General features: G+C 42.5%; 1 protein-coding gene across 6 annotated transcripts in view; it reads left to right on the top strand.

Annotated features, from left to right (window-relative positions):
* TFDP1 (transcription factor Dp-1) overlaps nucleotides 1-14,037 on the top strand; it is a 106,591-nt gene that overhangs the window by 82,880 nt on the left and 9,674 nt on the right. For 5 of the 6 annotated variants that reach the window (XM_006126366.4, XM_075918445.1, XM_075918411.1 and 2 more), the window contains exons 9-10: nucleotides 5,363-5,514; nucleotides 8,032-8,198. In XM_006126366.4, the coding sequence (XP_006126428.1) occupies nucleotides 5,363-5,514; nucleotides 8,032-8,198 (319 nt within the window). Of the gene's footprint in view, nucleotides 1-5,362; nucleotides 5,515-8,031; nucleotides 8,199-13,640; nucleotides 13,769-14,037 lie in introns of all 6 variants that reach the window. The other variant, XM_075918449.1, reaches the window with a different exon arrangement.

Here is a 14,037-nt window from a genome sequence, read left to right as displayed (position 1 = left end):
TACCGCCTCCGGACGGAGACAGAGATTAGCAGCACACTCTATATCGTTTGCGTTTTTACATACTGTTCTTTTTTTCTCTCTAGTTAATCAGTTGTTGGTAGTTTACTCTCGGAGGGGGGGGGAGACTAAAATACAATAGGTTCTCTCCTAGTTTATCCATTCGTGTAGGTAGGTGGTAGTTCAGTGCCATGCCCAGTTCACTGGGATTTAAGCACTGCTCTACCTGCGAAGATCCTGTCGCCATCTTGGACAGACATACAAAATGTCTCTGCTGCCTTGGAGAGGTGCATGTTTCTCAAAAATGCCTGCATTGCGCAAAACTGAAATCACAGGGGCGACAGGACAGACCTGCATCTCAAGTTAATTTTACTTGAAAAATCACCTAGATCTGCCTCAGGCCCAGATCATCAGCCCAAGGAGCAGAAACAGTGCAGAGACAAAAAGCAAGCCTCATCCTTGCCTCAGGAGATGCTGGCACTGAAGCGGCAGACTCCTGCACAGCCAGTGATGAGAGCAGCGGCAGCACCTCACCTAAGCACTTATGGTGCTCCAGATGTCTCAGGAGCCACTAGCACAGCTGGAAAAATGGGACGCTCAAACCTCTGCTCTAAGGAGTTAGGTTTTAAGTTGCCTGCCTCATGATCTGTGAAATCATCCTGCACTGAAATGATCTTGCCGATGCAGCATAGCAGTGAAGTGTCCGCCATATCACCCAGCACCAACACTTCCACCACAGAGGTGCTTAGCACATCTCTAGTCCTCTCGGCACCAAGGCATAATCCAACACTTCAAATAGCAACAATGTTTCCTATTACGGCACTATCAATGCCAGCTCAGCAATATACATAACATAGGGTATGTCTAGACTACATGCCTCTGGCGACAGAGGCACGTAGATTAGACTACCAGGCATAGGAAAATGAAGCGGCGATTTAAATAATCGCCGCTTCATTTAAATTTACATGGCTGCCGCGCTGAGCCGATCAGCTGTTTGTCGGCTCAGCGCGGTAGTCTGGATGTTCCATGGTTGACATCAAAGATCATTGAAAAAGGCTGTCTTATTCCCTTCGTTTTCTATCCTTTTCCCATTTTCCCCCATCCCAGTCCCTCTTCAGGGACCCCTCATGAGAATCTGCTTCAACAAAAGGTAGAACACCTTTTGCACAGAAGAGCAATTGAATCGGTCCTTGCACAATTTAGGGGGGAAAAGCTTTTACAGTCATTACTTCCTGATTGGAAAAATGGTTGGGAGGCTGGAGACCCATCTTGGACCTGTGAACACTCAACAAATTAGTTTCTGAAACAGAAATTTAAGATGGTAATGCTTCCACTATTATGTCGATGTTGGAACAAGATTGGTTCTCTCGTCCCTCATCTTGCAAGATATGCATATTTTCATGACTCCATCCATCCAGCTCATAGATGTTTTCTCGGATTTGTTGTAGATTCACAACACTATCAATACATAGTACTGCCCTTTGGACTCTCTGTAGCTCCGAGCATCTTTCCAAAGGTTCTGGTGGTCATCCCAGCATTTCTGAGGCAGCAAACAGTTGTCAGATTCCCTTACTGGATGACTGTCTCCTCAAAGCATGCTCACACAACGATTCCTGCCGCTCGCTGTCAATCACAAGACCCTTTTTGTAACACCTGGCCTGCAAATAAAGCCAAATGAACACTTTCTCCCACACAAAAGATTCAATTTATAGGAGTATGCCTCGATTCAACAAGAGCCACCGTATTCCTCCCGACGGACTGTTTCCAAAAAATCGTAGCCTTGCTAAATACCTTAAAATCCAGCCCCCAAACAACAGCACATAAATACCTTCAGCTACTGGGACACGTGGCGGTGTGCAGTTTTGTTGCTAGCAATGCTCACTTCCACAGGAGATGTTTATAGGGATGGCTGGGACTAAGAATAGCTTTGTAGTCACCTAATGTGGAGCACCCACAGGGACCTCTTTCTCTCTAGTAGAAGAAGAAGCTTAAAAAAACAACAAATGGTCTGGTAGCACTTCATAGACTAACAAAACATACAGATCCCTGTTTCTTAAACTTTTTAAGACTGAGGAACACCAAACAATTTTTTTTTTTGAGGCATACCAAGGATTTTGGGTTGAGCAAAAATAAAAAGGTTAGGAGAAAGTTATTGGTGGGGGGGGGGGAGGGTTGGGGGAAAGTTATTGAGGAAAAAAATGTCGCCTGCCCATTTAAGAGCAGCCATTTTGAATTCTGTTCTCCGTGGCACATCTCTGACTGCCTTGCGGCACACTGGTGTAGAGGGTATCATGAGCTTTTGTGAGCACGAAAGCTCATGATGCCATCTGCATGTTTTGTTTAGTCTATAAAGTGCTACCAGACCACTTGTGGCTTTTTTTTTTTGTTTATCCTGTACAGACTAACTCAGCTACCCTCTGAAGCTTCCAAAGAAGAAGTTGTTACTCACCTTGACAGTAACTGACGTTCTTTAAGATTAATGTCTTGGTGGGTGCTCCACATCCCTCCCTTTCCTCCCCTCTACTTCAGAATTCTGGCCTCCTCACTGGCATTTTTCCGGGGTAGAGAAGGAACTGGGGGGGAGTGGAGGTGGGTTTGCACATGCACGATGCCTGCCACCTAGGCGTGTGTGGCTGCGGACACACGCATACATGGCCCCAGGCACACTGCTCTAAAATCTCTGACTGATCTAATGTGAAGCACCCATGGGGACACTCATCTTGAAGAACATCATTTCCTGTTGAGGTGAGTAACCGCCTCTTTCTTCTCCAATATGGGACCTGGATATGGTACTGAAAACACTGGCTATGCCTTCCTTTGAACTCATGGCCACCTGTTCACCTTTCAAAGAAAATGGCCTTCCTGATACCTATTACCTCAACTAGGAAAAATAGTGGTTCTGATAGCTTAAGCATAACACTGTCCTGAAAGAACTGTGACTGTGTGAGGTGGGGTGGGATTGGGGGGGAGGGGGGGAGAGGAGGAAGAAATGTGCTATGTCTAAAATTCGTTTCTCAAGTTACCTCCCTGTTTCACATGAACAAGCTGATTCATTTTTCAACCACAAGCTTCACCAAGAAAACAGAGGCTATATTACACACAGGCTCAAGATTTCAAGAGAGACCTAGCCATCTGCCTGGACAAGACTAAGGTTTTCAAGAAGTCCCCCAACTTTTTTCTCATCATTGTAGAAAGACCTTTTTCTCATCATTGTAGAAAGACCTATCTCAAAGTACATCAGACACTGTTGCCAAATTCACATTGTAACCTCCTCTTTCCTACACGGTCCATAACATTAATCTCATTCATCACCTTATTCAAGAATGTTCCTATCTCAGTGATGTGTAGAACAGCGACATGGGTGTCAATCCACACTTTCATGGAACATTATGTAATCTGATTCCACCAACTATGCAGTCTTTGGCTCCATAGTTCTGTTATCTGTAACTGACCCCACTTTTGAAGTCCCAGAACTCCAGAAGTGATACAGTGCAGGAGTCCCCTATGCTGGAACACCCATAGGGACACTACTCAAAGAAGAAATTACCTTGTGCAATAACAGAGTTTTTGGAACTTGTGTTTCTATGGATGTCCCACAACCCACTTCAGAGTTCTTATTTACTACAGAGTAATTGATGAGTCTCTTCAGTTCCTCAGTCCATGTGCCTGTTACCTTAAAATATTCTCACTGGATTACACTAGTATGGGTTTATTTCCACTAGGTAAAACTAAAGAGGAGAAAGTAGGCACCAAAGGTTTAAGCTAAAGAAGATAGAACTCTTTCTCCCTCACATACACACACACACACAGACAAGCAAGCAAGCACACACCCATCCATCCATTCATTCATTCACTCATTCACACCCATTCATTCCTGCCCTCAGGCAGTCACACACTTACACAGACATATAAGTTGCAGAAGGAGCCAAGGCATGTGGATCCTGGAGGGTCTGTCTGCTCATCATGGCTGGGGAAGCTGGTCAGGAGAGTGAGACACTGGAGAGGAGCGTCTCAGGATCAGTAGAAGGAAAAAGAGAGAGTCTCACGTGTGCTCCTTCTTATATTATGTCTGAATGGTCCCTGTGACTCATTCACCTTGTCATCAGGGAGCATGCCAAGACTTTCCTTTATCCAGCAAGGAGCATGCCCAGACGATGACGACTCATTGCCATGTGGTCCATTGTTCTAAGTCGTCTTCAAACACACTCATACTCTCTCTCCATTCACAGGGGAGAATGCAGCTTAGAGAAAGTTACAAGCAAGGTGGCTGAGAGTTAAAAAGATTACAAAGTTGCAGCTTACAGTAACTTTGAGAGTTACACAGATTACAAAGTTTGACAAAGATCACAATGAGTTACAGTTTAAAACCTTAGACCTTACAGTTTGGTGTAGCTTCAGAAAATCCATGTACATAAATCTAGTGAGCTCAGGCAGAGGCTTTTTTATGCAACAGTGCCCAGACTAGCTCCATAGCACAGCACAAGGAGAGATATCACGTGTGGGCCTAATGCGTAGAGACATGCATCTTTAAGAACCATCATTACTTCACAAATGCTGTAACTACTTCTATTTACTATTGTAGGATGCAGTTCAAGTTGTTGTTGGCAGGAAGGAGGAGAGAGGGTGGAGTCTGGTGTGTCAGGAACTGCCAGTTCAAGCTAACTTTTTTCTTAGAGAAATGTTACCACTGCTTCTCTTAGTTTATTAAAAGTAGTTTTTGAAAAGTCCAGTTTTCCCCAAACCTTCAGAGATGCACACTTTTTAGTACATAATTGTGACACCTTTATAAATTAAAATCTAAGGGCATATTGAACATTTTTTCATTGTGTACACTTACAGTTGCAACTATTGCTAGTAGATATGTTCAGCAATGGTTCTGGTTTGTAGTGTAGACATAACTTTAAGCAAGAAAGGAAACTATTGCCACAAATGCTCATGTGACTGCTTGCTAGTATTGGGTGGCTGGAAAAATGTGCCTATTTTCCATGGAAACTTGAAACTTTCTGTGGGAAAATTTTAGTTTGAGTTGAAAATCCAGTTTTCTGATTAAAATTTTTTAGCGAACCCTGATGTTGTTTTATGATATCCTTGACTTGTTCCATGTCTGTATAATATTAAAGAAAGGAGGAATATTTACATGATAAATATCTGCTGCTTTAGTTTCAATATATTTTTAATTGGTTAATTCCAAATGTCAGATTTCAGTAATTTACAAGCTTAGGAAAACGTGAGTGTCAAGTCCACAGATGCCTAGTTCTGCTTTTGTTTCTTCAGAGACACATCAAATATGTTCATTTTAATAAGAGAATAATAAAGGAATAATTCTTTAATAGCTAGTTTTGTAAGCCACTATTACTTTTTGCAGCAAATTGCCTTCAAGAACCTAGTTCAACGAAATCGTCAGACAGAACAACAGGCAAATCGACCACCACCTTCCAATTCTGTCATACATCTGCCATTTATCATTGTAAACACCAGCAAGAAAACAGTGATTGATTGCAGTATTTCAAATGACAAGTAAGTTGTTCATGCATTTTTTTAAGTACATCAGAAGCAGTAAGTCTGCTAAACAGTGGGACCACTAGACAAACAAGGTATCAAAAGAGCACTCACAGAAAATAATGCCATTGCAGAGAATCGAAGTGATTTCTTTGAATCTTCACTGCAGAGGATGTGAGGATGATTCTCACACCTGAGCCATTCTTTTTAGGTGACAAATCTAAGGAACTGTCCCAGATTGAGGTGTCAGTAGAGGAAGTTTGGGAACAAATTGATATATTAAGGCAGGGGTGGGAAACCTCAGGCCTGCTTGCCTGGATCCTGCCTGTAAGGCTGAGGGCCCCCTCTAATTGGGGAGCCTCTGTTGGTGCTCTAGTCTCTCGGCTGCCCTACCACGGTGCTGGAACAGACAATATTCTAGGCTGGGCTCCCCCCGGGCTCTTGTGTGCAACAGCAATGTGGAGAATGACTTTCTCCTTTTCAGTTGGGCGCCACATCAGTGAGGGGGTTTTGTGTGTGACCCTCAACTGATATTTCTGAGTCTCACTGGGCCTCTGACTGAAAAAAGGTTCCTCACCCCTGAATTAAAGAATAATATGTGACCAATACCAGATGGTATTCAACCAAGAGTTCTAAAGCAACTCAAATATTAAATTGCAGAACCACTAATAGTGGTATGTAACCTATCATTAAAATCAGTTTCTGTAGCAGATAACTTGAGGATAGCTAATGTGATGCCAGTTGGGTTTGGTTTTCTTAAATTAAAAAAAGAAAGGCTCCAGATGTGATCCTGGCAACTGCAGGCAGATAACCCTAACCTGTTGGGCAGATTGTTTGTTTGAAACTGTGATCAAGAACAGAATTATCAGGCACACGGGCAAATGCAATTTTGGGGAAGAGTCAACACAGCTTTTGTAACAAGAAACCATGCCTCACAGGCAGGTCAGCATTTTTTGAGGGGGATTAACAAACAAGGGTGATCCAGTGGGTATAGTGTACAGCCGCTCCCCGAATTACAAACAAGTTACGGACCAACGTTTAGTCCATAACTCAAAGTGTTCATAACTTGGATCCTATAGAGTTACATGGTGACCACGCTTTTCGTAAGCGCGGATTGCCATTTGTAACTCAGATCCGCATTTATAACCGTTTTGGTTGTAGGCGCAGATGGTCGTAATTAGAGATGGTCGTAACTCGGGGAAAGGCTATACGTCAGGGTTTCAGAAGCCTATTACAAGGTCCCTTATCAAAGGCTCTCAAGGAAACTAAGCAGTCATATGATAAGAGCGATTGTCATCTTGTGTATCAGTAACTGGTTAAGGCAAAAGAAAAAGGGTAGAAATAAATGGTTAGTTTTCACAGTGCAAAGAGCAAATAATAGAATCTCTCAAGGATCTGTACTGGGACTAATGCTGTTCTTCATATTCATAAATGATTTGGAAAAAAGGTAAGCATTGAGGTGTCAGTTTGCAGATGATTCAAAATTAGTCAACATAGCTGCGTCCAAAGCAGATAGCAAGGAGTTGCAAAAGGGATATCACAAAAAGGTGACTGGATAACAAAGGGACAGATGAAATTTTGTGTTGAAAAGTACAAAGTAATGAATATTGGAAAACATTCAGAAAGAGAGAAAATAAAACAGTAAACAATGCCCCTGTATAAATCTGTGTTATGCCTGTATCTTGACTACTGTGTGCAGATATGGTTGCCTCATCTCAAATAAGATCTATTAGACACCAAAAAGGGGTAGAGGAGTGCAACAAAAAATTATAAGAGTCTGGAACACCATCCGTATGAAAAGATGAAAAAGACTGCAGCTGTAAAGGAGAGAGATGATAGTGGTCCATAAAATCAGAAGTGAATAGTGGTATTTTATTTACCCTTTCACATAACACAAGAACCAGGGTCACTCAAATCAATAGGCATGATGAAGTTTAAAACAAAAGGATGAACTACTTCATATATTAAACAGTCAACCTGTGGAACTCATTATCAAGATGTTTTGGCGGTCAAAACTATAACTGGATTCCTAAAAAAATGTATAAATTAATGGATAAGTCCATCAATGGCTATGAACCAAGATGATCAGGAGGTGCAACTCCATGATCTGGATATTCCTAAGCCTCTCACTCTGAGATGCTGGGAGTGGATGGTAGGGTATGGATCACTTGAATGTCTGTTCTGATTATTCTCTTTGAAACATCTGGCTTTGGCTACTTTTGGAGGACAGGCTATTGAGCTAGATGGATTATCTGACCCAGTATGGTCATTCTTATTTTCTTATGGGTGACTAGCTAAGTCTCCTTCCAAGTAAGCCTGTAAATGGCTTTGTGACGTGCAGCATTTTTATTTGTCTAATATAGTTAAAGATATGGATTTTGAGAAATTAGAATTTGTTCGCTAGAACAAAATATTAAAGCTATGTATATTGTAATGGTCATGTTTTCATTTTCTTGAAGTACCACACTTTCTCTTGGAAATGTTTTGGAAAAATTAGTGCAAGTAATTCAAGCTGCTTGAATTTCTCGCCTCCAGGTTTGAATATTTATTTAATTTTGACAATACTTTTGAAATTCATGATGATATAGAAGTACTAAAGCGAATGGGAATGGCTTGTGGGCTAGAATCTGGAAGCTGTTCAGCAGAGGACCTAAAAATTGCAAGGAGTTTGGTTCCTAAAGCTCTGGAACCATATGTGACAGGTTAGTTACTCAAAGTAAGATATTTCTTCTGTTTTGTCCTTTGAAATAGGATTTGAGGAAAAACTGGTTGCACTAGAACTGTGCCTTGACCCCTCTATTAAAATGTTTAGTTAACTCTCTTTTGCCAACTGTTTTTAAATATGTATGTCTGTTGTAATTAGATGTAAGTGGTAAGAACAAGTCTGAAAATGTTCCCTTTTTCAAGTGATTGTCCTTGTGTACTGCACTTCAGGGTATGCATGTGTATCAGGTCTGAAGATTTTTCCCTAGCGGGGTTTTCCTAGTCATCATGTGTGCCCTTACTCTCCTGCCCCTCACTAAAGAAGATAAAGGGAGCTGCTGGACTGTCGTTGTCTTACTACTTTCTTCCATTGATGGCCATGGTTAGAGCTTCAGCTTCTCTACATAAATAGTTTAAAAACATTTGCTCTCATGTTATAGCAGTGACATCTTTCCTATATACTATAGTTAAGGTACAGATCAGCTTTCTGTTTAAAGCCTATTTATTCTAAGTATTCTGAAATCCATAATTAATGAGATTGCCTTGAATTTTGATAGGCCTCTGAGAGCTACAGGGTACAGTCAATTACTCAAATTTGGGTCATCTGACAAATAGGTTCAGAGAGAGCTCACCAAGGAAAAAAAGTGGTTTTAAAAACTGGCACATTCTACAAATTAACAATGTTTTTCTACAAATAATGATCAAACCAGGGCTCAGACTATATTGTACCAATCACTCAAACACTTGGAGGTTATCCCAACAGAGTGCATGGCATCCAGCACCCCTTTGAGGAAAATCAAATGAAAATGTTACTTTTGAAAAAGTTTGCTTCTCTGTTAGGGATGCCTAAAGCTCACATGCCTAATGGTTTACACTGGTCATGTACACCAAGTAAGAGCCTAACTGTTTGCAAAACTGCCTGTACATAAAATGACAGTAATGTACAACTGGAAGGGATTTCTCAGTAGGTTATATAGTCCAATCCCCTGCATTGAGGCAGGACTAAGAATTATCTCAACCATTTCTAATAGCTGCTTGTCTAACCTGTTGTTAAAAATCTTCAATGATGGAGATTCCACAGTCTACCTAGGTCTGGTGTTTTGTTTTCAAACTTTGGTTGCAGATCCACCAGGGAAAGCCCCTGGCAGGCCCATGACACTTTTTTTAATCTAAGGCTTCGTAACCACAGAGCCTCGCAATTCCCATTGGCTGTGTTGAGCTGTGCGTTGTGGCATCTCTTTGGCTGGAAAATGACAATCCGCAGCCAATGGGATCTGTGAGGCTTCGTGGCTGTGGAGCTTTAGAGTAAATAAAATGTCGCAGCCTTCCAGGGGCTTTCTCTGATGGGTCCAGAACCCAAGTTTGAATACACCTGTCCTGGGTAATTTGTTCCAGTGCTTAACTACCATTACTTGTTAGGGTTTTTCTCCCTAATATCTAATTAACCTAAATCTAGCTGCAATTTGTCCTGATAAAATAAATGGGGAGCCAGACCCAGATCACCTCATATCACAATCACTGCTCTTCCAAGCTATAGTTGTGGAAGAGTAGCCAAAGATCCCCAGCTTCAAAAGCTGCTTCAAGTATCCCAAATCTATGCTGCTTAGACTACCACACTTTTCTACTGCCTGGAGGAAATTCGCATCCCTTTCAGGTGCAATGTCTGCAGGACATTCCTGAGTAGGGCCAAACAATCAACGGGAGTTCCATCTCTAAGGTGCCTCATGGAGGAGGCAGGAACAACACCTATACGTTGTCCTGAAGAAGGTAGGAATGGCATCACTTTTAGATCCCAGATTGTTCCATGACCTTCAACTCCAAGAGACTTGAGAGAGTAAAGCCAAGATAGAAGGGCAAAGGGGAAGACAAGAGTTTCCATAAGGACAAGAAGGAAGGTTCCAGATTCAAACCCTCTAAGAGGAGTCAGAAATTCCCATCCTGTACTGAATAATCGGGACTTCATACTCTGGAGTGGAACTGTTCGGTATTTGGAAGAACTAAATTGAGGCTTCTTTGAAGGGCAAGACAGCTGTACTTCCAGTGCTGGGATTGGTACTTGGCATGATACATTTTGTAAACACTATGGGACCTGGTGCCCCGTTAATGAGTTTGATTTAGGGAAACAACTTTGTTTGCCTACAACTTGTTTCTTGACTTCAGGTGACATCTTTGTTCTACCAGAACTGGATTAATCATTGCTTTCCAATCTTAGAGCCCAGTACTGAGACTTCAGCTAGTACTGAACTCTGTCATACCTCTTTCTGTCCCTGTCCTTAAGTAAGGAATAGGCTGTTTCTGGTACCATGGAGTGAAGGCAGGTTTATCACTATTTCTTTCAGCACTAAGGTTTTACCAACTGGATCCAAGCTCCAGATCTTTGGTGTAAGAAGAGAATTATGGCAGACACCCATCCCTGGGCTGTATAGCCAAAGGGGTTTCTTGATGGATTTGAGCCCAAGGGAAGAGTCTCCAGAGTATCTCGCCACTCCCATGTGAGAGAATACCCTCCCTCCTTCTCCTAGTACCCATCACAATGGCCTAGAACCCAGGGTATAGATATCCTGTAATAACAATATTGGGGATGGGAAAGTCCAGGGAGGAGGAAGAGCATCTTCAGCTTGCTCAAGTTATACAACTGTTTAACTCCAGGAGCTATGTAAGAGGGTGCTAGAATCACTAGAAACACCACTGAAAGAGGTCCAGGAACCCCCATCCAGACTCGTGGAAATCCTGTGTTGGTCTAATAGTGTCATTCTGCTTAAGGAGACCATCCTTGAATCCACCAAGCTACTTTTGTCAGGCACCTAGTATCATTCCACAAGCATGCAGGGGTGAAAAGTGATATTTCATAACTGTGAAAAGGTTGGAGTGCCTATTCCATTGCTCACCTCCCAGCTCATTAGTGTTCAGTAGCCATTGAGTGTAGCAGACAGAGAAACCAGTTCTACACTGAATGGGAAAGGGGCAAAGAGTTTTGACCTCCCTGAAGAAACATATATTCCTTGGCATCACTAAATTTTTGCATTTCCAGCTGTCAAAGGTTGAGGGCCAACTGCAACTTTGCCAGATATGACAAATTAGTGATCTTCACTGATAAGAAGTCTCAGGCTGTTAGACCTGTTCCAAGCCCTGATTGACATGTGAAAGCAGATGTCAAGATTAGCCCTTCAGACAACCTAAGATGCAGCAGGGGCAAGGAAAGTACTATAGCAATAAGATGCTTGTCATCCTGAAGGAGGTACAAATGGGTAGAGTATTTTCCTAAGCGTGATTGGCTGTTTAGTGTGTAGATGGTTGAGTGTTTTTCATTCATTGAAGGATGTCCAAGCTACAATGTTATCTACACATCTGCTGTTAAAGGAAAAACCAGTAATCTGCAGTTTAAACAGCCAGTCACACCAGCTTTTTATTGCCAGCAGTAGTTGGAGCTGCCATGAAAGCATCAAAGGACAGTCAGAAGAGTACTCAAGGACAATCTTCCTTTATATTCCAACCAGCACTTAGACGGGGCTTTTAAGACGTGCATCCACTCTCTCTCACCATACCTGGTAAATCCTTTCAGTATTTTCCCTTCCCTTGCAGGCTGATTTGCCTACTTGCTGTCTGCCTACGTGGATGGATGGGTGCTAGAAGTCATCTCTCTAGAACATGGTATCTGGTTATGGGTGCAATTCAACTTCCAACTAAGATTTTGTTCATGGATTCTCTTAGTTTGAGGAGACCTTGCGGAAGGACAGGTTGCTTAAGGGAAGTGTCTCAGGAGTTTTTCACATTGTGTTGAAACTGAGAAAAGTCAGACTACCTGCAAGCAGTTCCTCCCACACGTTTGGCAAGTGCAATCCAGGTGGTGTTGAACAACATAATGGCAGTCTATTGCAGGGGTGGCCACATGCGGCTCGCAAAGCCGCTTCTGCATGCCTAGAAACAGCCCCCGGTTCCCTGTGTTCACTGGGTGAAGCAAAATGGAGCCTGATGTGGGTTTTTTTTAAAGGGGCAGCGTCCTTCTTCCCCTTCCCTCCCCCCCCCCAACTTTTTTCTCTTGGCTCTTTGCGCTATATCCAGCACTATTTTGACTCTTTGCCTGTAATGGGTAGGCCACCCCTGGTCTATTGTATCAACAAGCAGAGAGGAGCATGTTTCTCACTGCACTGCGACTGGTGCATTCTCATGTGGATTACTCTGCCTGACATCCAGAACACTATGGACTACTCTTAAAGCAAACATTTCTCTCCAGAATGAGATTGGGAGCTGCCTGACCTGTCCCTCTGGGAGATATTTCAGCAAGGGAGTCTTCCAGAGATCTTTGTACCCTATGTGAGCAAGTATGAGTTTTGTTCCAGAAGGGGTTGCAGTCCAGCCTCTCCAGATGAAGCTTTCCACATATTATAGGTGTGAGAGCTCTGAGGTATACTTCCCCTCCAGTTCTCTTGTTGCCAGGAGCATTGAGGAAAATTAGACAGGATAAAGGGCTAGTGATTCTCAGAATTGGGTTGGGCCTGTAAATTCTCGTACACTGTGCTTTTTCAGCTGTCAATCCAGTCCCATCTCGACCTCTTAACTCAAGACCAGGAAAGGACTTATTGTTCCAATCCAGCCACAGGGGCATGGTATTTGAGTATATGCTGGAGTTAGAAATATCTTGTTTTGCTTATGTTCAGGCCATCCTGAGCAGTAGTAGTAAGGAGTCTTGCAGGAAGTGTTATAAAACAATGTTGGAGAAGATTTAAGTTTGGTATGACCAAAGAAGGAATCTCCTTTTTATGGTTACAGATTCTGGACATATTCAACTGTCTCCTGTCCTTAGAACTATTATTTCTCACAGAATACATCTGGCAGCCATCAACAGTTTTCTTGTAGATCTGTTTTTTCTCACTCGGTCACTTCATTTTTTTTAAAGGTATGATTAAAACCTTTCTTTCGGTTACTAACCCTATACCAGCTATGATATGTAAAGCCCTGCATGGACACATAGATACCTGTAGTTACAGCTATCAATGGATATAAATTTGTATCTGCAGAACTGTAGGGCTCTTAGGAACTGCAATGGCGAAAGGAGCAGAATCTGCAGCCCACACTGATTAGGATCCAGCACTCCACCCTGGCTGCTCCTCTGCGGCAGCTGCATTTCCCCAGCCCCACCCACTCATGTAGGCATCAGGTTCACTAGCATGCCCTTAGACAGGAGACTCAAGACAGCTGCATGGAAGGAGCAGGGCTGAGGTGATAGAGCCGCACAGAAGGAGCTGCTGGCATGGGGCACTGGCTCCTGAGAGTGGCAGCCTGCGTTCTGCTCCTTTCACTGCTGAGTTTCCAGAGAGAGTCCTGCAGTTTAGTGGGTACTGATTTATATCCACAGATATCTACATTGTATCTGCACAAGGCTCTAGTGATTTGAACCTTATTTTATCAACCCTGATTAAATCACTTATTTGAACCTCTAGCATCCTGCTCTCTACTACATCTTTCTATGAAGATAGCATTTTTGGTCATCATCATGTCTGCCAGAAAAATTGGGGCTGTAAGGATGCTCGTGGCAGACCTTCCCTATACAGCTTTCCACAAAGATAAGGTAACAGTGAAACTGCATCACACCATCATCCTGAAGACACATTCTGTGGGAATAAATAGACATTAACCAAAGTGTTGACTTTGTGGTGTTCTACCCTAGGCATTAGACCTAGTGTCACTCACTAGACTCTTGCCTTTTTTATTTGTAAAGGACTAATCCTTTTGAAAGTCTCTTGGGGTCTTTATATCATGATTGAATGAATAAAAGAAGAGTCATTTCCTCCCAGAAGCTGTTAAAATAGATTTTGGGATACATCTTACTGTGCTACT

This window comes from Pelodiscus sinensis, chromosome 1 (assembly GCF_049634645.1).
Source record: "Pelodiscus sinensis isolate JC-2024 chromosome 1, ASM4963464v1, whole genome shotgun sequence".
NCBI classification, from domain to species: domain Eukaryota; kingdom Metazoa; phylum Chordata; order Testudines; family Trionychidae; genus Pelodiscus; species Pelodiscus sinensis.
The sequence above is the reverse complement of the archived record's forward strand: the minus strand, read 5'-3'. Positions and strand labels throughout refer to the sequence as shown.